This window comes from Balaenoptera acutorostrata, chromosome 2 (genome assembly GCF_949987535.1).
Source record: "Balaenoptera acutorostrata chromosome 2, mBalAcu1.1, whole genome shotgun sequence".
NCBI lineage: Eukaryota > Metazoa > Chordata > Mammalia > Artiodactyla > Balaenopteridae > Balaenoptera > Balaenoptera acutorostrata.
This window is the reverse complement of record NC_080065.1, coordinates 109,463,635-109,489,018: the sequence shown is the minus strand read 5'-3', so window position 1 is coordinate 109,489,018 and position 25,384 is coordinate 109,463,635. Positions and strand designations below refer to the sequence as shown.

At 33.6% G+C, this 25,384-nt stretch overlaps 1 protein-coding gene across 2 annotated transcripts in view; it reads right to left on the bottom strand.

Moving 5' to 3' along the window:
* The window catches only part of SNX2 (sorting nexin 2), a 56,148-nt gene that overhangs the window by 4,208 nt on the left and 26,556 nt on the right, over positions 1 to 25,384 (bottom strand). For both annotated transcript variants that reach the window (XM_007188481.2, XM_057541167.1), the window contains exons 3-11: positions 22,826 to 22,989; positions 21,387 to 21,453; positions 21,009 to 21,052; positions 19,385 to 19,526; positions 15,504 to 15,582; positions 9,335 to 9,410; positions 8,278 to 8,391; positions 7,930 to 8,023; positions 6,395 to 6,600 (exon numbers count right to left, since the gene is read on the bottom strand). In XM_007188481.2, coding sequence (XP_007188543.1) covers positions 6,395 to 6,600; positions 7,930 to 8,023; positions 8,278 to 8,391; positions 9,335 to 9,410; positions 15,504 to 15,582; positions 19,385 to 19,526; positions 21,009 to 21,052; positions 21,387 to 21,453; positions 22,826 to 22,989 — 986 coding nt within the window. The remainder of the gene's footprint in view (positions 1 to 6,394; positions 6,601 to 7,929; positions 8,024 to 8,277; positions 8,392 to 9,334; positions 9,411 to 15,503; positions 15,583 to 19,384; positions 19,527 to 21,008; positions 21,053 to 21,386; positions 21,454 to 22,825; positions 22,990 to 25,384) is intronic.

The window sequence follows — 25,384 nt, the reverse complement described above, 5'->3', positions numbered from 1 at the left end:
TGGACCACCAGGGAAGTCCCACCTTTAGGGTTTAAAATGTGGCTTATAATAAGATTTCTAACAGAGTTTTATGCTTTGAAGAAAGATTTAATAGGAAAATGCTGGTGTCATATTTACAATTGAAAGTTTCCCTACTAAAATATCAAAAGCAGATTTAAGTGTTGGAAATATGCCAAAAAATTAAAAATAGGAAATGTGACAAGCCATAAGATAACAGAAAGTAAAGTAAAAATGTGGTGGAAGAGATTACCAATAGCAAATAAAAGAACAGGCAAAACGATGTAAAGATATAACAAAATGCGGGGGGTGGGGGGAGAGGTAGTCCTATACAAGATAAAAAGCGCAAATGGATATATGTATCTAGTATGCAGAATTAAATGAAGAAACAGACAAAAAGACCGTAACAGAACAATTCAACCAACTCCATGACTTCTTTCAAGGGGTTTGGTAGAGCAAGAGCAAGAGCAAGTGAATGGAGGAAAGAAATGAAATATGAAGGTAAGACAGTAATTAGAAATTTCATTAAAAAAAAACTGATGGACAGACTGGAATACAACAATAATCCCTTTTCTAGCTTGATGTTGGGGATATATTCATTTTTTTTTAGTATTTATTAATTGAACAAATGAAGCAAGCATTAATAACATGGGTGAAACAGAGTTATTTTCATTTATTCCAAATAGAGAGCTTTTGGATCAAGAAACAGTAAATTAATACACGCTGTTATAGGAACCTGATGAAGAAGAAAGCACGTAGATAGTGTATTTTCAAAATGCAGGCTTTGGAACAAATCAAATTTGGATTCAAATACTAGTTTTGTCACTGTATGATCTTGGGGAAATTCATTTAATTTCTATAACCCACAGTTCTTCCAAATGTAAAAGAGTGAAATGAGATCTAGATTTATGGACTAGAAATAACATGAAAAGTATATAGCACGCAGGGTGACTTAACCTAGTGGATGTTTAATAATTAGTAAGTACTATTAGGGATTATTTCTAGATAACATACACATATAAACGTAGTTGATTAACTCTAAGATTTCTACCAGAAGTGCAAATAATAATAACTTAAGTAATCGGAAAAAACCATAATTGGACTGTATTTACAGCATACAGCATATTTTGAAAATGTGGGCAATTATATTAAAAACTCTAAATTCACAGAGTTCTTAAAGACCGTACACATTTTAATTAGCCAGGACAAGAGACATCCTAGGCAAACTGGTAAGTTAAACGCACTCTATAGGCATTTAAATCCATTTTACTAGATTTGTCATCTCATATAATTTCTCTTCTCTCAGTAAGTGAGTCTTACTGTTCTTTTTGTTTGCTTTTCTTATGTTTAAAAGACTACATTCTCCCTAAAACATTTCTCATTATGAATTGATTTTGCTTCAGCCAAATTAATTTGGGCCAAAATCACAAAAGTAATACATCTAACACAAATACATTCAAAGAGTCACTATCATTTAAAACAAATAAACAATCCCTGTGCCTCACCCCCTACACATACACAAATTTTAAAAGTAATTTAAGACTTTAGGCCTAGTTTTCCTTTAAAGGAACATGGCCATATCAGCTCTTCATTTATAAATTCCTCTGTACAGTTTGATTATTTAAAATATGTACCAATACAGTGCAACAGCGAACCAAAATGCCCTTTAATTTCAATATTTGCTTAAGTTCTTAGTATATATCCACTGGCCTTTTCAGTGATACACCAACTTAAACTAATTTGGTCTCTGCCCAGTTTATTATCTCATAATATTCCAGAAATCACATGTTCACTGTGGTACAGATATAGGAGCTATGGTAAAGGCAAAGCTACTCAAGTCAGATTATTTTAGATAAAAAAATTAATCTTAACTCCGTAAGAATTAACTTTTTCTTCATTTGGTTTCCTACCCTTGTAACACCAGAATATAAAAGAAAAAAAGAATCAGAACCATACCTGATCTTCTAAAAATGCTATCTCTTTTTTTTCCCATTGGGTATAGCTGTTTTACAATGTTGTGTTAGTTTCTACTGTACAGCAAAGTGTAGTTCCCTGAGCTATACAGCAGGTTGTCATTAGTTATCTATTTTATATGTATTAGTGTATATATGTCAATCCCAAAATATCAAATCGTAACTTAATGTATGCCTCTGCATGTCAAGATACTAATCCACTCTGGTACAACCAGCTTCTTCTACAAGAGGGATACATTTACACTGGTGATTCACTTTAGACACCCCCCATCCCCCACCAATTTATGGTACGCAATTGTATGCAAGCTCGTCTAGGTTAGACAAGGTTGCAGTTGTGGAGCAGTTCTCCTGGCCAACCAGGAAATTTGAGGCTGCAATTTTAATTTAATTAATACCATATTCTAATTCAGTGAATCTGAAAGTATGCTGCCTAGATTCCTGGAGTCCTGAAAGGATGCTGATTACTTACAGCCAAACGATGAAGATGTTAAACTCCTTGGGGAATCCATCTATTGGTTTTTAAAAAAATTATTTTATATATTTTACAAACCTGCATTCCCTGTAAGAATTCCTTATGAAGATTCTAGTGCTGAAAACAGTGAAAGCTATTACCCTCAATCCCTGACCCTACTCTAGTGGCTCACAGAAGGCCAATACATGAAAATGCATCTAATGAGTTTACCACTTCATACACGTGAGCTAACTAACTGTATTACCCAAAATATGGAGTCCCAGATGTCAGAGCCTGTACAAAAGAGGGAAACAGGAGTTCCCTGGCTACAAGGCCAGGCCTGGGCAGTATTCTGAGTGGATGAACTTCATCACTTTCTTTAAGGCCCCAATTTCTCATGTTCTCAGCACCCCCACTTTGGCCCTAAATTCTAATTCCCAAAGTACTCCTAGTTTCAAAATTACCATCATTTTAAAAAGTACTCTCAATACGGATAAAACAAAGAGCTAAGTATTGAATAGTATTAAACAGGTATTAGAAATCAGTAAGACAAAAAATAAAACTGGGCATAAACATAAACAGTTCGTAGAAAAAAGAAATGCAAATGGTTTATCATTTGTAAAGATGCTTAAATTCACAATAACTAAAGAAATTAAAACTTACACACGCACAAAAAAAAACCATCATTGGGTGGGAGAAGAAGCAACACATATATTGGTGCGGCAGTATAAAGAGGTATAACCTCTTCAGACAGTAATATGGCAATGTTTATTGAAATTTAAACTTCATATACCCTTTGGCCAAGTAATTCTACTTCTAGGAATTTTATGCCCAAAGAATTATTATCAAAATACTTAATATTTAATATTGGACTCATCAAATAATTCCAGGTCCATCTATATACTAAATGATGGAATATGATACAACCATTTAAAAGAATGCAACACATATTTACGTAAGTTGATAAAGAGACCTTTTTAAAACAGAGTGGGTAAAAAAAGCAGGCAAAGAATCGTGTATATAGTATGTGCCTTTTTGAAGAAGGAAGGAAGAGATGAAGGGAGGGAGAAGGGGGTTGAGAGAAAGAAACACAGAAAGAAAGAAGGAAAGAAAAACAAAGAGAAAATTAGCTTCATAAGTGTGCACAGCTAATTCTGTAAAGACATCTAACAGAATTTCACCAAGGGAAGAGAAACTAGAGGTTTTAGTAAAAAGAAATTTTACCTTTCAGGGTTGTTAGAATTATTCTGTGCATGTACTTTTTCAAATACAAATGAATTAGTTTAAAATAAAAAACAAACAAAAAATAAAGACCATAAAAATTGCCTTGTCATCTTACTCCATAATATCTCAACTCCTTTATGAAGTGGACCTGGGCTAGGTTTCAGTAGAAAATCAATCTGAAAGAGCTTAATTCATCTTAAGGTATAACTTGACCATAGCTCTTTAACTCTTCTTTTAGTCAATGAATCACTAATTCAGTATTTCCCAAAGTGTGTTGCATATGTGTAAAAATGTATTAAGTGGAAAAGAATTCCTGTTCATATGAATTTGGAAGCCTCTGGATTAAATAAAGTTAAATGTCTTTTTTTACTGCTAGACAGTCCTGAGCTTTTTAAATGCACTCTGAACCTGCAAGACAGGGATACTGCATACATTATCTCCCAAACTCAGCTGACTGTGGCACATCCTTCGGTGTCAGTGTTACGTAGAACACATTCCGGGAAGCACTGATATAACTGTAATTTCATGGAATGTAAAAAAACCCTAAGAAGGTAGAGGCAGTAGGAGAAAAGCTGTTTCTGAGGGATGAGCATCCAACACACAGGGAGGCCAACCCTGTCAGGGAGTCTTGTCCCAGGTTAGCTCTTCTCAGCAGGTACTACTTCTCACAGACAGTGCCTAGTGTCCCTTTTTGAACCCACAGGTTTTCTGCAGGTGTTATACTTTTTAATAATAGCTCTCGGGGCTTCCCTGGTGGCGCAGTGGTTGAGAGTCTGCCTGCCAATGCAGGGGACACGGGTTCGAGCCCTGGTCTGGGAAGATCCCGCATGCCGTGGAGTAGCTGGGCCCGTGAGCCACAGTTGCTGAGCCTGCGCGTCTGGAGCCTGTGCTCCGCAGCGGGAGAGGCCGCGATGGTGAGAGGCCCGCGCACCGCGATGAAGAGTGGCCCCCGCTTGCCACGACTGGGGAGGGCCCTCGCACGGAAACGAAGACCCAACACAGCCATAAATTAAAAAAAAAAAAAAAAAAAAATACCTAGCATATATATTTAAAAAAAAAATAATAATAATAGCTCTCATGCTAGTGGGAGCTCTGGAATGAGGTGAGAGCAGGTGAGAAACAGGAACCATGATCTGTAAACTGAATTTCTGTATATCACAAGTTGCCTATATAAAATGAACTGATAACTATCTATATTAATATATTTAAATAGGTGAAAAGAAAAACTAACCGCCAGGAATATAAAGAGTAACATCTAACAACATAAATGTCCATCAACAGAGGAACAGATAAAGAAGATGTGGAATATTACTCAGCCATAAAAAAGAAGATATGGAATATTACTCAGCCATAAAATAATGCCATTTGTAGCAACATGGATGGACCTAGAGATTGTCATTCTGAGTGAAGTAAGTCAGACACAGAAAGACAAATATCATATGGTATCACTTATATGTGGAATCTATAAAAAAAGGGTACAAATGAACTTATTTACAAAACAGCAGTAGAGTCATGGATGTAGCAAACAAACTTATGGTTACCAGGGGATAAGGGAGGTGGAGGGATAATCTGGGAGATTGGGACTGACATATACACACTACTATATATAAAATAGATAAGTAGTAAGAACCTTCTGTATAGTACAGGGAACTCTATCAATACTCTGTAATGGCCTATATGGGAAAAGAATCTAAAAAAGAAAAGAGTGGATATAAGTATATGTATAACGGATTCACTTTGCTGTTCACCTGAAACTAACACAACATTGTAAATCAACTACACTCCAATAAAAACTAAAAGAGTAACACCTAAGAATAAATACAAACAAAATTGGTAATGTAGACAAACCTAAACCTAAGAAAGTACCACTCTGAAATGCTAAGAACCCTCTAGTAATAACTGTCATCATTAGCCTGAGAATAGAATTGTCTATGATATGCAATGCATCAATGTTCTGATTATAAATACTAATTTAACTTTCTAGATGTTTGAATCCAAGGTAAACTTCCAGCTCCCCTCGACTCTCCATGAGAACTAATGTTCCTAACAGTAAATCAAAGACACCATAAGATCTTAAAAAGTATATTCCATAACATGTAACATAAAATAACAGTCAGTTCAGTTTCATTATCTGAATATTGGAGTTATCTATAAAATACTAATTTTCATTCGTTAATGGGATTACTTTCTTAACTATTCAGAAACTTAAGACTGTTCATCCTTAAACATTACCACTAGATAACACAATTTTTTATCTAATCTAGTCCCATCTCGTCTATAATTAGATGGTGACATATACGCAGAATGTTTGCTTACAGTCCAAATTCATGCCAAAGCCACCGTTAAACATATTCATGCAATAATCAGTTCTGGTTTTTTCCTGCTTCTTATTATAACTTTACTAATGATAACAGAGTCCAGTGGGTAGTTTCAGCTTATGCTAGAAGGAGTAAACAAATGCTATCAGTTAGCTGCAAACTTCTATATATAAATATATAAGTAAGTGTGTAATGGTTTTATTTTATTTGGCATCCTTAGATCTCTTAAAAACATCAATTCTGTCTATTGTACTGTCTAAGTCATAGGGGAAGAGAATATTAAGCTATGAATAATCATCTTGAAGCCATTTTATACTTACTAGTATGTAATTTACACACTTAAATGCATGCCTAATAGGATACCATATTCTTCTTATAAGCAAGACACTGAAGTATGAAGAATTCAAGGAAGATTACAAAATAAGGCTTACTTTCACTGCAGCAATAAGACGAATGTAGTCACTAAGTAGTTCTGAAAACATATAAAAGTCAGCAAAAGCTTGTTCTTGATGTAACTGGTCTATCTTCTCCTCAACCTCTGCAAGCTGAGACAAAGCTCTAGACAGTGCAGTATGATCTTCAGAATTACCTAACATGGCAGCACTTTTAGCAAAGGCAGCTGTGTTGGCTGAAAGTTCTGGAATAAAAAAGTATTCACTTTTAGTGTTCACTAGTGAAATTTTTCAATATTGCATTGATTTTTTTACTGTCGCTCTAAATTTTATCTATTCACAAACTGCTCAAATATTTTAAAATAATTAACATGCAACAATCAGTCATTAAAATGCCTTGGGCATATACATGTTAACTGCTCAGAGCTCTACTGAAAATTTAAAAGAACCACTGCCTATATTCCCAGGGGATGAACTATGTTTAATAATATAATAATCTCCCTTCCCTTTCTCCCCTAAAGTGCTCACTGTTTCTCTGTCTAGTCCTAAAAAAGACAAAAAATATATTTTTCATATGGAAAGCACTGGGAACACTCACAATTGATTTATACTACATTATTTGGCCTTTAAACATTTACTATTGAAAATAATGTCTATAATTTTTGATAAGAATATTATTTAGCTCACAGGAGGAAAGCAAAGTAAAACTGTACATGCAATTCACATAAATCTTATTCTTTTCTTCTTTGTGTGCAACAACAATGCATAGTGAAATATTAAGAATTTTTGAAAAGATTTTTCAATATGATTATTTCAGATACATCAAATAAAGAAAAACAGATGTCAAGGACTAACAATTATATTGCTTGGATTGCTCTGTTGCTCTGCATTACGTAAAGTTCTCTTAAAGAACCATAAAATGTTCCCTAAGAGAAAGAATACAAATAGCAAAAACTGTTATAAGTTACTTTCAATAATAAATGTACCAGTAGATTTTCTGTAATTATTTTTTGCAATGTATTGCTGGGAATGGCCCATACTAAATTACTTATTAAGTGTTTTAGAAAGATGATTGTAAAAGCCATGTAATCTTCAAAAATAAAACCAAAAAACCTCACCATGGAATCAAAAAATTACAACTAAAGTTTTCTATGAATTTTTAACACCCCCTTCCAGGTTTTTAAATATGGTGGTTGAAAAATGAAGAAAATACTCCAGAGTTCTCTAGGAAATATAGGTACAAAACTAACATTTTAAAGAAAAATTTCATTCCTTAATTATATAAGAGTTACCAATAAGACATCTTCATTCATTCATTAAATATGTTTAACAAAGAGTTAATCAATCAGTTTTAATCCAAAATTCAAAATATACTTTTACAAGTTCAAGATTTTTCTCCTTCTAAACTAGAAGTTACATAAAATGGAACAGAAAAGATTAAATAACAAAGTTGAAACAGAAAACATCCTCTTTAAAATATTCATAACTTTAAAATGTTCATTTTTAATAAAATTTAAATAAAATATCTGAATTAACTTACAGCGTTAAACATGTAAATAACAAGACAAACAAACCTTTTCTATGACAGACCAAGGCTTCAACACTGGCATGAAGCTTCCTAAGTTGCTGATCCAGATTTTCAAATTGCTGCTGCTTTTCTTCGAACCACTAAGAAAAATGAAAAATGGAGCTAATTTAGCCAGTACAAACCACTTTAAATTAGGTCACCAATAAATAGCAAGCTACATTCCTTGTTTTAAAGCAACAAATTAACCATGTATAACCATGGTGGTCAACTGATGTGCTGAGAACTAAACTCAATAAGCAAATTAATATCCTATTTTCTACTTGTACAGCTTTAAAATGCAATTGTTGGGCTCATTAATTCATCTCATTATTCAAGTCAAAAAATCAGCTCTTACGGCATCCGATTCATTCATCTTGATTGTCATTTTGTTGACAGCGTCGGCAGCCTTGTTCACCATCCTCAATATTCCTGCTCCACTCAGAGCCTGTGTATTAACTGCTCTAGGCAGCTGGAATTGAATGACAAATAAGGGCAAACAAACCGGTTAAAAGCCTGGAGGTTTAACTGGCCACAGAAGGGACTGCCCCCACACACAGCCCCGAAAAACAAAAAAGAAAAAAGAAAAAAGAAAAAAAGGAGGTTGTATTTTCTTCACTCTCATACATTTCAATAGTGAGATCTAATTTCTCAAATACACTACTTCTCAAAGGAAAACTTAAAAAATAGACTTTCCATTTGTTTTTCTTCTGCACGTTTACATTTAGATGGAACAACACTCTGTTTGTCAAAATATATTAAGAAATTGCCAAGCACTTTAACACTCGCCACCTGTTTGCTAGCAGAAATAAACTGTTTATAAGGAAAAAAGAAGAAAGTCTTGAGAAAAATCTCCTTATGCTTAGTTAGGACTGTGTGATTTTGAATTTTTAAAAAATTCTGGGGTTCAAGTAAATTTAAAAACAAATCTCAAACAGTAACAATTAGAGGATAAAATGTGCCAAATATAAAGAGCAGCATGGTTATAATTAAAGCTCTTTCAAATCATAAATTTGCACTTCAAAACCTTAATAAGCCTATTAGAATGTAGACACACAAACACACATTATTCAACAATCTCTAAAATGAGGTCTGAATAAACTTATTTCAACACAATGCCTAAGCAACAACTTAGGGCATTCAGAATTAGACTATTAATAAGCCATTCTTTTAAATCTGGTTTTAATTTTTCAAGAAAGGGAATGATCATCCTACAATTATCAATGCAAAGAAGATATTTTGCTAGTAATTTAAAGTAATTAAAGGTAACTAAAGCACTAAGCAAAAAAAAAATCTTTGCTTCATTCCATCTATTAATGCAACTGTTTACTGAACACCTATTCTTATACAAATTATTACACTGATAATCATAAATGAGAACATTTACATATAAAAATTTAAAGTAGAAATAATACCTCTGAACTTTCCAAGAACTGCCTTAAATCAGGATCCTGTAGTAAAGTCGGATGCTTTACTGTTCTTTGAAGATACCTAGATTTAAGAATAAAATGCTCCTTTATTTATCAGTACCATCTGATTTTAAATCTTATTTCAACAAAATAAAAATTAAAAAATAAAAAAAAAGATGTCCTCTGTTTGCCTCCTATCATATCAGTTTGCCTTCACCCTAATTATGTAGAATCTTATAGTAATTTAATGATTAAAAAGCTTTTCGTTCATCTTTTGAAAATTCATAATTATGTAAAAAAAGACATGGTAGGGGGTGGGGGTAGGAATGGGGAGAGGTTAAATAACTTACCAAACTTCTCACTGCGAAGTATTAGAGTTATAAAAGGGTATATAGGTAAGTTTATCAAATAACGCTATCTTTTGGTGGGTCAGTATGTTTCCAGTTATTACTATATATATTCTAGTAATATGTATATTACTATATAGTCCAGTCAAACTTTTTTTTTTTAAATTGTCATCATTACCAAAATGGAGAACAGCCTACCAATTTCTTTTTCCTTGGCAGCGGATTTTAATTATCAAGTAAGTTTTGGTCCTTATTTGACAAGGATTAAATTTTCTTCAATATTTTTATTTTTAAGGTTTTGCTATTTTTGATGTCTTTCTTATATGATACCACATAAAATAAAAAGTAAAGAGAAACATCATTATTAAATCACTATTAGCCTAACTTTAGTAATTTTCCTTTACTAGAAAAGGTCCAGCCCTGACATTCATAATAAATTACCTATCTTTCATTAACAAAAAGGTTCACTATTTGATGATCATTGATTACTTATCTAATCCCATTTTTAAAAAATTGCTCTTTCCCCAGATTAATAACATGCAGTAATATTTCAATTATAATATTTTGCCTAACAGTTAATATACCTTTATTTCTGCAGCATAAATGTAGTCAGTGATGACTTCTATCTCTTTACAAGATTATAAAGTATGCCTAAAATAGTTTCTAAAAAAAGTGATAATCTTTTCTAAAGTCAAACACTATATATAATGGTTAAAATGACTAATCGCTGCTTAAATGTTAACTTCTGTTTTTGTATATTTAAATAAAATACACACCATATTAAACTTCACTTTAAGTCAACAGCCCACACAAGAAGTCATTATAACAGAAACAGAGCATTTAATAGATATGTACAATGCAATCTACACTGTGGTTTTAAAAAGTATTTGCGGCTTACTTTATAAAGGTAAAAAAGAGATGCAGTAGGAACACTAATCCTGTAAGTTTAAGAAATGCTGATATTTTCCCACTGGAATTTTACTTACAATTTTAACACGGAAGTTCTCCAGTACTACTCTAGGTGAGTTATTTAGTTACTTAGACTGTGTACTGCTTAAAGCAGTTTGCGTAAGTTGTTCATCTGAGTGCACACAACAGCTGATAAATAGCAAGCACTCAGACGTTCGTAAAATGAGCAAGCAGGAAGACAAAACATCTAGTACCCAACCTTTAAGAAATATTCTAATATTTCAACCTAAATGGAAATACCTAATACTATTTATATTCTAAAATAGCTTTGTAAAGTGAGTTCTGCAGAATACTAGTCTCATACAATATTCCATGAAAAAGACTGGCTCTACAATCAAGAAAGTTTGAAATATATTACATACATATTCCTTTCTTTAAGACTTATAATGAACAGCAGCATATTAAATGCTGTGAGAAGTATTGCAGGAAAAAAACCTGGTTTAACTTTGTTACACCCTACAATTATAAACCTCAATTGACAACAGATTTCCTGTTTTCACCCTACCACATACTAGCAATCTGAGGAATCCATTTTGGAAAATGATATTCTAGAAAAAGATGGTAAAACTTTTCTTCTTAAGGGTTACATGAAAATGAAGAGCAATTAACCATTAAAAATAGGTATTAAACTTACATAATGTTAAAATTAAGAAAAGAAACATAAAATGGGTTTTAAATTGATGATTATTTGTAAATAGTTATCAATTCAGAATTAAGGTCAGAGAGGGTTGGAGAAAAATAAAGGAAGGATACAGAACAAAAAGGAAAAGAATGTAAGAAAAATACATGAAAAGAGGTATGGAGAGAAGCAGAAACACTGAAGGAAGACAGAAGTGGAAGATGCAATGGAACTGATGAAAAATAAGTATCAGATTCAACAAGAGGTGGTCAGTAGTTGTTCTTGAGATTTGTGCTAAGGAAAAGTTATTGGTACATTTAGAATCACTTAGCGCTTTCAAATTCCTACTTACTTACCAAAACAAAATAAAGCAGGTTATACAAAATGCTTGAGATGAACAGAGTTAAAGATATTTCTCTCGCTTAAGACTCAGACATGTGTGCTAAGAATGAGAGAATAGACAGGTAGAAAGAGCCTGGGTCCTTGATGACATTCATTTGTTCATTCAACATTTATTGAGCATTTACTACACATCAGTTACTGTTCTGAGTACTCAGAATGTATCAGTGAACAAAAGAGAACAAGATTCCTTCTCTAGTGGAGTTTTAATTTAATTTAATTAATTTATTTTTTAAGTGATTTATTTACTATTTATTTATTTATTTAATTTATTTTTGGCTGCGTCGGGTCTTAGTTGCGGCACGCGGGTTCTTCGTTGAGGCATGCGGGACCCTTCGTTGCAGCATGTGGGCTTCTTTCTAGTTGTGGCGTGCAGGCTGCAGGGCATGTGGGCTTGGTAGTTGTGGCTTGTGGGTTCCAGAGCACGTGGGCTCTGTAGTTTGTGGCATGTGGGCTCTCTCTAGTTGAGGCGCATGAGCTCAGTAGTTGTGGCACGTGGGCTTAGTTGCCCCGTGGCATGTGGGACCTCAGTTCCCTGACCAGGGATTGAACCCACGTCCCCTGCATTATAAGGCGGATTATTTACCACTGGACCACCAGGGAAGTCCCTGGAGCTTTAATTTTAGTAATAGAAGATGGATAATAAATCATAAACATAAAAATTATGTAGGGGCTTCCCTGGTGGCGCAGTGGTTGAGAGTCTGCCTGCTAATGCAGGGGACACGGGTTCGAGCCCTGGTCTGGGAAGATCCCACATGCCACGGAGCAGCTGGGCCCGTGAGCCACAACTACTGAGCCTGCGCGTCTGGAGCCTGTGCCCCGCAGCGGGAGGGGCCGCGATAGTGAAAGGCCCGCGCACCGCGATGAAGAGCGGTCCCCGCACCGCGATGAAGAGTGGCCCCCACTTGCCGTAACCAGAGAAAGCCCTCGCACGAACCGAAGACCCAACACAGCCAAAAAATAAAAATAATAAAATAATAATAATAATAAATAAATAAATAAATAAAGTAGCTAAAAAATTTAAAAAAAAAATTATGTAGTATGTGATAAGGTGGCAAATGCTGTGGAAAAATGAAAGGACAAGTGGAGAAAGGACAAGTAAATGGGATCAAGGGTGTAAGGTATGGTTGATGGCGATGTAAACAGAATAGGTCAGAATGAAACCAATAATCAAAATAGGCTTCACTGGCAAGGTGACATCTGAATGTTTGAATTTGAAAGAGGTAAGGGAATTAGCCACGCAGATACCTGGGAACAAAAGCTTTCTAGGCAGTGGGGACAGGGTAGGGGGTAGAATCCTAAAGTGGGAAGATGCCTGGGATCTTTGAGGAGCAGCAACAAGGTGAGTGTGGCCTAGAGCAAAGTGATCAAGGAGGATATGAGATCAAGTAGGTAACAGAGTGAGCAGTGCAAGTCATGTAAGAATTTATAGGTCATTATAAGGACTCTCGCTTTTATTGACTGAAACTGGGTGGGTGGACGAATAGGAGTGGGAATATGATCTGATTCATGTTTTAAAAGGATGACCCTGGCTGCTATATTAGGAAAAAGAGTAGAGGTACAAGGATGGAAACAGGGAGACCAAAGAGGAGTCTACCGCAGTTAATTCAGACATTTGGACTAGTAGTGAACGGGTGAAAAAATGGTTGTCCAGATATCAGAAGGAAGCAATAGGATTTCCTGATGGATCTGATAATACTAAACATCTGCCTACCTCCAAACTTCCTGATATGAACGAATGGATTAATCAACCGACACTAACTGTTTAGGCTTTGCCAGTTGGGTTTTCAGGTGCTTGTTATGATACACTTAACATTTTAGAGAAAAGGAACAATGAATTTAAGTTAAATAACTTGTCCAAGGCCTCACAGATAGTGTGTAGTGTGTAATGGAGTGCAGGCTTCAACAGAGAAAGGATTCTAAAACGCTACACACTGTATAATGCTACTTTACATTTCTTAGTTTATATTTACAGAAGTGTATCCTTACTATAAAATAAATTCAATATGCTTGTAGGTAAGGTATGAAGCACTCTTAAGAAAATCAAGTGAGCGATCTTCGGGATACTTAGAAGTAATTTCTGCTTACTTTACTGAATGTGGCACAGGCGAATTACTTGGGTTCTTAACCACTCCCTTTCTCTTCTCATATTTCAATACCAGATGTTTATCCTTTTGTTCAAGATAGTGTAAACAAAGAAATACTTCCTTGACCCACCAGATCCAACTAGGTTATACATCCACAGATATGCCTATTCTAATGTTTAAATTTTAAGAAATGCCACAGAAAAATCACCTGAGAAAAATCATTCTAGTTCCTTTGCTTCTGTACCTTTACACCTATATTTTCTTTAGTTATCTTTTCTAATGCAAATGAACTCACAGTACACTGTTTCCTTTTTTTTTTCCCCACTACTGCAAATTCCACTAAGGCAGTATTTAACAAGTAATATTTATCAGTAAGAAACTATCTTCACATACGCACTAGATCAAGCTTCAATATTTCCTTAAAACTCTCCTCAGTGTTACACAGTGAATGAAGATATGGTTTAAGTACTATTCAATGCATTCAAGTTAAAAGAAAGATGAATGTAGAATCAAATTATATGCCCTTGGTACAATAAATCTTCATTAAGTTCCTTATCAAGAATGCCATCCAAAATATTTCAAATTTACTCATAGAAAAATAGGACTGGAAAGGCTTCTCAAAAGGTCATGGTTATACTTTCAGGAAGGACTAAGCAAAATCAAGGCAGCACATTATCTACCTTTACTCTTAAAAACATTCATTCTACGACCTCTTTCACAAGAGAATCAATTCTAATGCCTAAATTAAACTTCTTTCGATGCAATTTAAATCCTTTTCCTGAGTAACTGCTGAGTCTCATAGACATAATCTCATCTTTTAAGTCTTTAAGATTTTAAGCTGCACACTAGCTTTTCTTATTGCAAATTGTTCAAACCTGACTTTACTGTGGTATTTTCTTAAAATTGAAACAATTTATTACTAAAACCCAGAAATACACTGCCTCAAAAAGAGTTTTACAAAATAATTTGTACCCTATAGATATATATACTATTTCCTAAAATCTGTCCTATCTATGCCAACCACTAATTTTAAGCCAAGAGAGAAAATAAGACAGAGAACAAATAAGCAAATTCAATTAAAATAACAAACAAACAAAAACTACGAAATTAGAAAATGTATTAAGTCCAGGTAATTACCAACTTATGTACTATAAATTGGGCTTTAAGATAGTTTTGAACTTGTTTTCTCACATTTTCAGCATAGCAAGGAAGAAATGTTAAGATTCTGGGAGTGGGATTCCTCCCATCCATTTCCCGTTTAGTCGGCCACAATGAACACAAGTCTTCAAAGCCATAGGAAATGTGTCAGGTCAAGAAGTCTAAAGCAAGGCACAGCATATATATCTATCAGCCTTTAACTATACAGTCAACTCGAGCAATGACTAATACTTCTGTACACTCAAGTCAAAATCAATTATAAAGAATTGAAGGAGGGAGCACAAACCTAATTTTTCATTGTATTTAGCAACATTTCCGTATCACCAAGTAATAATTCAAAGGAAAACTTAATTCAGATGAAAATAGGTATTACTTTGTTAGACTACTAATGAGAATAAAAATGGAACAAGTATACAGTACTGTGTTTCTGAATGAATCAATTTTCTTAATAAAAGCTTATAGCACTTACTAAGAGTAATCAAGTGGTACTTTGAGAATTTTAATACTGAAAATATACTTGTGCCATTTAATGGAATTAGACTTACATTACTGAAGTAAAAACACGAGAGCAATAAAACACAGCTAATTAGAATTACCTTTCAAGAGCTGCTCTTCGTTTTTCTACAAATTCTGTGGATGATGAATCTTCTTTACCCACTTTGACCTTGGTCATGCCTTTGAAAAAATTGAAAGACTCATGATTTTCTATTACTGAGGAACGTTCTTTTATAATCATTTCTGCATAATTTAAAATATATTTTAAATTTGAACTTGAAAAAAAGCTCCTAAAGTTATAACTAGTATCATAGTTTTGAGAAATTAATATCTGTATATGGCAAGTGCTTATAATGTAAGTTTTAAAAGAGTACAGCTGAAGTAGAGGTTGAGCTGTGTCTGTAGTTTTCTAAACCTATAACTGTTCGGACTCTTTATCTGACATACATTAAACCCTTGTTAAGTTAAAATGTATTTGCATTTCAATATGCATAATGGAGTTCAAATTAGTAAATTTAAGCACATTTGATATTTTCATCTCTTATGAGCAATAATTAACGTTCTTTACTTTGGGGACTAGAAAAATAAAAATAAGTGTAATCCATTAATATGCTAAGTATTTCCTCTGTTGCAGATTCTAAGAACATGTTCTTGTTTATTTATCATAGCTGGTTTTATAACAGTTTGAAATAATGAGCTCTTTCATAGAGACATTTAGAACTCTTCAAATTTAGAGAATAAAAATCATGCTAATCATTTCTGTATTAGCAATTTCAATTTTAACACTACTATCAGACTGCAGATTTTTCTTCTTTTCCCTGTTCTTTTTACTCTCAAAATTCGATTCTGTAGAAGTGAAGTAATGACATATGTACAACATGGATGAACCTTAAAAATATTATGCTACGTTGACAGAAGCTTGTCACAAAGGACCATGTATTATATGATTCCCTGTTCTTTGAAATGTCCAGAATTGGAAAATTTATAGAGATAGAAAGCAAATTAGTGATTGCTTAGGACTGGGGGTGGATGAGGAAATTAGAGGATGATGGCTAAGGGGTAATAGAAATATTCTAAAACTGACTGTGGTGAGGTATGCACAAGTCTGAATATATGAAAAGCTAATAATGAATTATACACTTTAAATGGATGAATTGTATGGCATGTGAATTATATCTCAATAAAGCCATTTAAAAATAGATCATGTAAAACCATGTAATTCTTATTCAGGTTGGTATACCTGGTGAAAAACCATATATCACCTATGAATGTTTTAACATAATTCCTCTGAAATACAATAGTTTGAAAAGGAAAACTCATTCAAACACTTAAAATTACCTACCTTGAGTGGACTACTAGGTGTGGGATGTTAATTATTTCACATATTCTGTTTTTGTGAAAAAAAAACCTTACCACTATATAATTTTTCGCTTTTTTAAATTCTGTGATCTTCTGCTCATGCTACTTCCTAGAGGTAAGTAACCATTATGGGCCACCGCGGTAAATAAAAACTTATTGTAAGCAGTTACTCCTTAACACTTTTCAACTTCTTTGTTGCTCTTTTTTAAAAGCTTCACGAAAATAGTGTTTTTAAGTCAACTAAGGTTCTATAAAAGCAGTAACAGTTGTATGCTAATGAAAAGACCCCTCTTCCTTCAGTGGCAGTTACAGCTTCCCAGGAAAGAGAAGTTACTATTCTTAGTACATCACTGTGTTTGTTACTTGAAAACCACTGGGTATGTAATTAAAAGGGCCTCTCATATTTAAAATTTTTCTTAGACAATATATTCATTTTTATTTTTAAAAATTGATGGACAATATGAAATTTTTTAAATGACTGCTTCTCTACTTGATTTTCTGCCAGGAACTTCACAGAAAAACTTGTTACCCACCTTCAATAATTGTTCAGACTTTATGCACACATTTAGAGGAAACTGTTTAACGTGGCTTCATCTTTTATTTAACTACAATTATTTTTCCTGCTAATTTCTTTATATCTTTTTTTTTTTAACTGCATTTTATGTGGTTGCCTCAAATTCTTTCAATCTCCTTTTAATTCAATAATTTGTGGAAGGTTGAAGATTATTAGGGCAAAATATTAGTTTGAAACACAACAAACTTGGGCATAAAAATTTAGTTAAAACAAAATTTTTTTTTTCTGGCTCAATGTTTAAGGACTAAACTAGTGTATCTAGCCATCAAAATGAGAAAAACTATTTTTTGTTTTTTTCTCTTTTGATATATAAAAATAGTTGTACAACTTAAAGAAAAAAGGATATTAATAACAAATAATTTATGATAAATGAAACTTAAGCTCACTACATAGATAATGGGAGGCCAAAAGATACTACAGCGACAGTTTAGAGGAGAGAGAAATAACATTATTAACTAGACTAGCAGTTCTCAGAGTATGGTTAGCATATTCGGAAGGTTTCTGAGACCCTTTGGGCTGGTGGGGGATATGTACAAAAATCGACCTTCATAATACTAAGCTGTTATTTGTGTCTTTTTTGCTCCCATTGTTTCATGACAGCTCAGTGGAGTTTTACAAAAGTTATATGATGTGTTGTATCACAACAGGTAGAGTGTAGAAACAGATACGAAAATACAGCCATTTTCTATTAAGCCACAATTTAAAGAGATTTTGCGAAAATGTAAAAAACAAAAAAACAAAAGCAAGCCACTCTTATTAAATTTTTTTGTCTTGTAAAAATTATTTTTCACAAAATTTTTTAATTTGTTAACAGGTAATGAGTTTATTATTTTTAAAATAAGTACATTAATAAATACAATTTAAAAATTCTCATATAATAGGGACTTCCCTGGTGGTGCAGTGGTTAAGAATCCGCCTGCCAATGCAGGAAACATGGGTTCGAGCCCTGGTCTAGGAAGATCCCACATGCCGCGGAGCAACTAAGCCCGTGCGCCACAACTACTGAGCCTGCACTCTAGAGCCCGCGAGCCACAACTACTGAGCCCACATGCCACAACTACTGAAGCCCGAGTGCCTAGAGCCTGTGCTCTACAACCAGAAGCCACCGCAACGAGAAGCCCACGCACTGCCATGAAGAGTAACCCCCGCTCGCCGCAACTAGAGAAAGCCCACGCACAGCAACAAAGACCCAAAGCTGTCAGAAATAAATAAATTAAATAAATTTATAAAAAAAAAAAAATTAAAAAAGAGAAAGAATATAATAAATACATTTAAATATATCAGGCTTCAAAAATCGTAAAAGATATGGATAAAACTGCTTTTCAAATCAGATGTTTAAAAAAGTAAAAACAATAACTTAAAGATAAGTAAAATTCATTTTGAATATTTTTCAGAATAATAATCATGTATATAAAGAAATAAAGATAAATAAAAATCTATGACCGAAAAGCTTGGAAAAATACTACAAAATTTTAAGACATGACAGATGTTTTTTAATGGTGGGACAATGGAGGTTCTCCTCCTCTTTTGTAATATTCTGCATGTTCTTCACTAAGTAAGCCTTTATTACCTGTAAAAGTAGAAATGCTTTTAAATGTTAAATTGAAGTACGTAATAAACTAAGATGAGTTTAAATAGCTCCTGTGTGAGCAAGGCTAGATCAAATCTTTTTGTACAATGTATAGCTAAGCACAAAACACCTCCAAACCCTTAGAAAAATGTTAATATACTAATAATATTGAATATTCTCCAAGTGTTACTCAGTAATAAGGTACTCTAATGACCCTAAAAGGGTTTTTAGTTGCTTTCACCTTGTCAGATATCTAACATCATTACATTATACAAATCAAATCCTCAAGTGTTAGAAAATAAAACTTAGCTATACACTCTTCAGTTGATGAATGACTATCATAAACAGAATACTTAAATTCAGTATCTCTAGATATTGAGATGTCATGATAGTGAATGATCATGGAATATACACATCTATACAGTTAAAACTTAACTAGTAAGAGTAACAACAATAAATTTTTAAAAATTCATACTTACCTACTATACTCTTTTCTGGAGCTGGTGGCACAATATAACCGACATGTAAATACTTGCTTGCTAACTTGCTATGCAAACCGAGAAAGTCACTAAATCTTCTTTTAACTGAAAATTCACTCTTACTGAACATGGAAAGAGAAGTCTACAAGTGAAGAAGAGGTATTTCAAATTTTGAATACTAAACAATTTTTTAGAAGTTAATGTAGTACATAATTGTGAACATGCATATATACATATCACACACACTGATCTACTCTGAAAAAAATGCAGAGTAGCTAACTAATGTGATGTAAAGATTTCTAACAACTGAAAAAAACCCAAATCATAGATTTTTTTTTTTTTTTTAGAGACTTAAGAGGACAGAAAATGTTTGCTTTATTCTACCCTTAACTCATCTCATTGACTCTACCTGTATTTATGCTAATGATTCTTAAACCTTTACCTCTGGCCCAGATCGCCTCTGAGCTTCAGTTCAATAATACATAGCCCAAGGGAAACCTCCACTTAAATCTCACTGCCACCTCAATTTCACCATATTTTTCCCTGCTCAAACATAAGTTCCATGAGTGAAGGGCATTTCTTTGTGTTGTTTACTACTATACTGTAGTCCTTGGAAAAGAGCCTGACCCCAAGGTATTTAATAAATAAGTATCTGTTCAATGAATTAACAAATCTGACTCCATACTGTGTTCCTCCCCTTGTGTTGTCTCTTCTCTAGGATCACTCCAACAATCACAAAGTTCCTCTAGACAAAAACTTAGGCATGGGAGGGAGGCTCAAGAGGGAGGGAATATGGGGATATATGTATACTTACAGCCGATTCACTTTGTTGTACAACAGAAACTAACACAACATTGTAAAGCAATTATACTCCAATAAAGATTAAAAAAAACCCCACACACTTAGGCATCCCCCCCTTCCTCACTCCTTACATCCAAGTTCTGCTGATTCTACCTCCTATACATCACAAGAAGCCATTTATTTCACTCATCCCTAGAACTAATTCCTTAGTATTAAGAATCACTTCTCACAGCTAGGACTGTTTCAGATCCTCTCTCTTTAAGATTTGAAGGCCTACAATCCCTTTAAGGATTGCAACCGCTTCTTAACTCGAAATCCAGACCTTTACTTACTTTGATCCTCCCAATCCATATGAGTCAGAGAGAGCTTTCTAGAACAAAAATCAATTGTACCACATTCTTGTTTGAACCTCTTCAATGGCTCTCCATTATATGTACTAAGGATGAAGGCCAAATTCCTAATGTGGCTGTTCATAATATAGGAAGGATTACTGCCAAACAATTTAATCTGCCACCACTTCCTGCAGATCCTAGAAAGAACAATGCTTTCTTGATTTCTGGCTTTTACATAAGCAAATCCCTTTGCCCCTCTCCCACCCAAATCACTTCTCCTACCTTTGCCTAGATTAGATCCCTTCCCGCATACTCTCCCAGAATACTTTACCTACCAAACCACTCAGAACTCATTGTAGCTATTTATATGCAACTTTTACTGGATGATAACCTTTGTAAAGACAGTGATCACTTACACCTTAATCACTGTAGTATCCTCATACTACACGTGGTGAGGGCTCAATATTTTTTTAAAGGAGCAAAAGGCTTACCTTTGTTGTTACTCTATAAGCCATGTAAGCATTCATGCCATCACCTACAAGAAAAGCCAAACTATTAAAAATCATAAGCTTAGCCACATGCACACACACAAGGTAACTATGTGAGGTAATACATTAACTTGATTGTGGTAATCATTTTATAACATATATTAAATCATCACATTGTACATCCTAAATACACACAATTTTTATTTGTCAATTATACCTCAATAAAGCTGGGAAAAAAACAAAACAAGCTGCCACGAGTTTAAAAATAAAAGCACCATTTTAATATTGTAACAATGCATTTAGTTAAGAAAAATAGCACATTAACAACCAAGCTAATTATCAAAAAGGAGCAAGTACAAAATATAATATATATTAACTTACCAACTTTCTCTGGATCTGATACACCAATTTCTATATCAAAAACATCTCCATTTGTTTCTTCTTCAATCTAGAAAAAATTTTTTTGTTATTAAAGATTCCAGTTTATATTATTGTCATAATACTAATAACTATAATTTTTACCATCTATCTTTTATTAGGGTCACTGTCACATCAATTTGAAAAGTCACTCAGCATTCCATTTATGAAAAACAGTAAAAGCTTTCACATTTCCTGACTATGTAAAAAATACACACACACAAAGACAACAGGAAAAGGATCACTGGGAGAAGGAACAGAAAATCTTGTTTTCCTCCAACTCCTCAGATGTAGAGAAAATGTTGTAGTCTTCTGTAGGAATAATTGTGGAATGTTTTTGTTCTATATACTCAATCTTCAGATTCAGATTATGAAAATAATTAATTCCTTGATTTTTTTTAATATTAGTATTTTTCAAAGTTGTATCTCCCTCTTTAAAAACCAGGAGGTAGCCATTACTTTTGCCAGTAGAATCCTACATACTTGCAGGAATTATAAGCAACTTGAGCATCATGATTTCACCAATTACCTAGTAAACACATGTTCTTCTTGAAGCCAATGAAAGCACTATAAAGCTCACTGAAAAAAGAAGTAGGAAAAATGATAAACCTACGGGACTACAGAGAAGCACTTTTTATCCATTATAAATAAGCAATCCTTATTAATAGCAGTTCTGAGGGAAAGTTTTGTTACTTTCAAGAAGAAAACACAGAAACTTAAATCTTGCAAATTTTAAAAGCAATATTAATAGTCTAAGGCTACCAAAAAAAAAAGGCTGTTTTTCTAATGATAACTTTTTTCAAAGTTGCCCTCCTGTACGGATTTTTTAAAAGTAAGCCTTATTTGAACTGTAATACACATAAAGTATATAAATCCTAGGTAAATAGCTCAATAATTTTTACAAAGTAAACACATCTTCGTAACCAGAATGTAGATTAAGAAAAAACACCATCATTATACCTTAGAAGGTCCTCATGCTTCCTCTCCACTCACAACACATCTCTTACTCTGCTGACATAACCATTAACATTTATTACATACTTTTATCAAATAAAATTACTCAAGATACCACTTTATTGTGATTAAGTTTTCAAAGCACTTTCAGACATTACCTTATTTGACCAAGAGAGGAAGGAACACTGAGAGGCACACATTACCATCATGAGATCACAAATGACAAACTGCTTGACTTGAGAAGGAAAGTGATGTGCCCAAGTTACTGGATGAAAAAGGGGTGGGATAAAATTAGAAGCCAAATCACCTGACCTCTTTAGTTCGGTGTTCTTTTCCAACCATTTCTAAAAGGCTTTGATTACAAATGACTAACAGTAAAGAAATGTTGGGTGGGGGACAAAAAATGTATTATTTACATATTAACTTAGAATATAAACATTTTTCCATACCTCCTCCCTGGATCTGTCAAAGATCACAGGAGCCGACATACTCTTTGATTCAATTCTGGGAGCAATGAGTGTCGTGGGGGTCACAGGTGTGACTGCAGGAGAAGGTTCTGAGGAGAGTATAGGTTCCCTTTCTGGACTGTCCAGAGAAACTTCTTCTGTAGCTTCTAGATAAAAATTAAACAAGTTAGTTGAGGACACTGGTAACAAACTCCCAATAGTCTACAGAGCAGTCAATAAATTATGAAAAATATTTTTATATGATTCACAATATCAAAATATTATTTTAAAATAATTGTTATAAATAATTTATGAATCCCTCCTTAATTGTTTATCAAAACTTTAAAACCAACAGTGACTTTGTTGATTTTAGGAAGAATTCCAGTAAGTCAGCATAATTATCTATACTAGTGGTAGGGATAAAGCCAGTAGGAAAGCAATGATGTGGATAATTCCACATTCATTTGTGTTTGGATCTGTAATATATCTAATACTTGTGATAACTTACCTTCCAAAATCTTGTATTCAGGCCAACATTACTATTCTTTTATACATATGAACACAAATTTCATGGCAGAAAACTGCCCAGAACTATCCCAACTGGGATTGAAAATTTGTTATGGAAAGTCCACAATGTTAGTAATCTAAAGCAATTAACCGCTAAAGATTACTGGATATTAGCTGAACACACAAATACGACGCAAAACAAATAGGTGCTTAGGTTTTCATTTAAAGTGTTCATTCATTTGAAAAATCTAAAATTAAATATATTTAAAAACAAATCAAATCAATAAACTGAATGTCTACAAGCTATGTAACATTGTGCTAAATGCAATGGAGAACCATAAAGAAATGTAGAATATCATACCTGCCCTCAGGGAGTTTATAATCTAGTTGGGAAAACAAGACATAAGCATGTGGAATGTTAAATAATAATAAAAGAAAAATAACAGCCAAGAGAACCATAAAAAGAAAATTACAAGACATTTAATTGCTGTACCAACTAAAGAATAAACGCTATCATTTGAGTTGAAGTGGGACAGAATAATTTAGGCTGGGGAAAATGAGGAATATTTTACGAAACTGAATTGAGAAGATCTGAATGAGTTTAGAGAAAAAATGAGGGAAGCATTCCACGAAAATGAAATACAGTTGACCCTTGAACAACGTGGGGGTTAGGGCCACCGACCCTCCACACAGTCAAAAATCTGAGTATAACTTATAGTTGGGCCCTCCATATATGTGGCTCCTCTGTATTTGAGGTTCCACATCTTTGGATGCAATCAACCTCAGATCAAGTTGTACTGTAGTACCTGCTAATTAAAAAAAATTCATATTAGTGGACCCAAGCAGTTCAAACTCATACTGTTCAGGAGTCAACCATAATAGCATAAGCTAAAAGAAAAGCCAGAAAAGTGAAAATTACAATCAGTGGCCAAAATGATAATCTGTTGGCTTACAGAATGCTACCAGGAAAAGGCAGGCAGGACTATAAAGGAAACAGGATCAGATCAGCCGTTTCTAACCTGAGTTTCCTACATTCTTTGAGGTTTGGGAAGGTAGTAATGATAGTCAGTGAGTCATTTTAATACCTCAAAAAGTATATCACTAGTAACATGTTATTTACCTGAAGTGGTATCTTACCTCTTGGATTAGGAGGTACAAACTACTATGCATAAAATAAATAAGCTACAAGGGTATACTGCACAGCACAAGGAATACAGCCAATATTTTATAACTATAAATGGAGCATAAACTTTAAAAATCGTGAATCACTATGTCATAACCTGAAACTTATACAATATTGTACATCAACTATACCTCAATAAAAAAATAAGTAAAAATTTTTTAAAAAAGAAAATAAAATGGATAGAGATTTAGGTTCAGCATACCAATGTACAATTTGCTTTAAATTCTTCCCAAGAAAAATTATTTTAGTAGGAGTGATCTAACATACTACAAATTAACAAAAATTAATTAAAACCAGACCTAAAGATTCCATAAAATGCCCCATATGTAAGTACAAAGATTAGCATTTCCTTGGAAGAAGTACTTTGCAAATAAGTATAAATTGATTATGTCAATGTCAGCTAAGTAATATTGCACTCATACCATAGACACCAGAGAATTTTTTAAACAAAGGAATACTCATTAGATTCGGTATCATTTGCTGAAAAGAGTAAGTGAAATAAGCTAAATACCCTGGCAGAAACAAGTTCTAAAAGTCTAGGACAATTTCAATATTGGCAATTTGCTCACCCTCCCTTATTCTTCTAGGACAGTTTCCTAGTATGTTCAGTGTAGCTTAGTGCAGGATGTAAGTAATGGTGGAAAGGGGCTCTGTAGTCACCCATATTTGGTGAACACTCTGTAAGTAAGCTAATAACAGTAACAAAAGTCACGCTTGAACTTTTTCTAATACCACTTCTGACATAATAGTATTTGAAATGCTACCCAAAATACATGAGCATACATACCAATTACAATCTAATCTTCTTATGGTTTTAAAACCAAATGGCTAAATCACTAGAGCAATATCTATAGTTTCTCCTCTGATACATG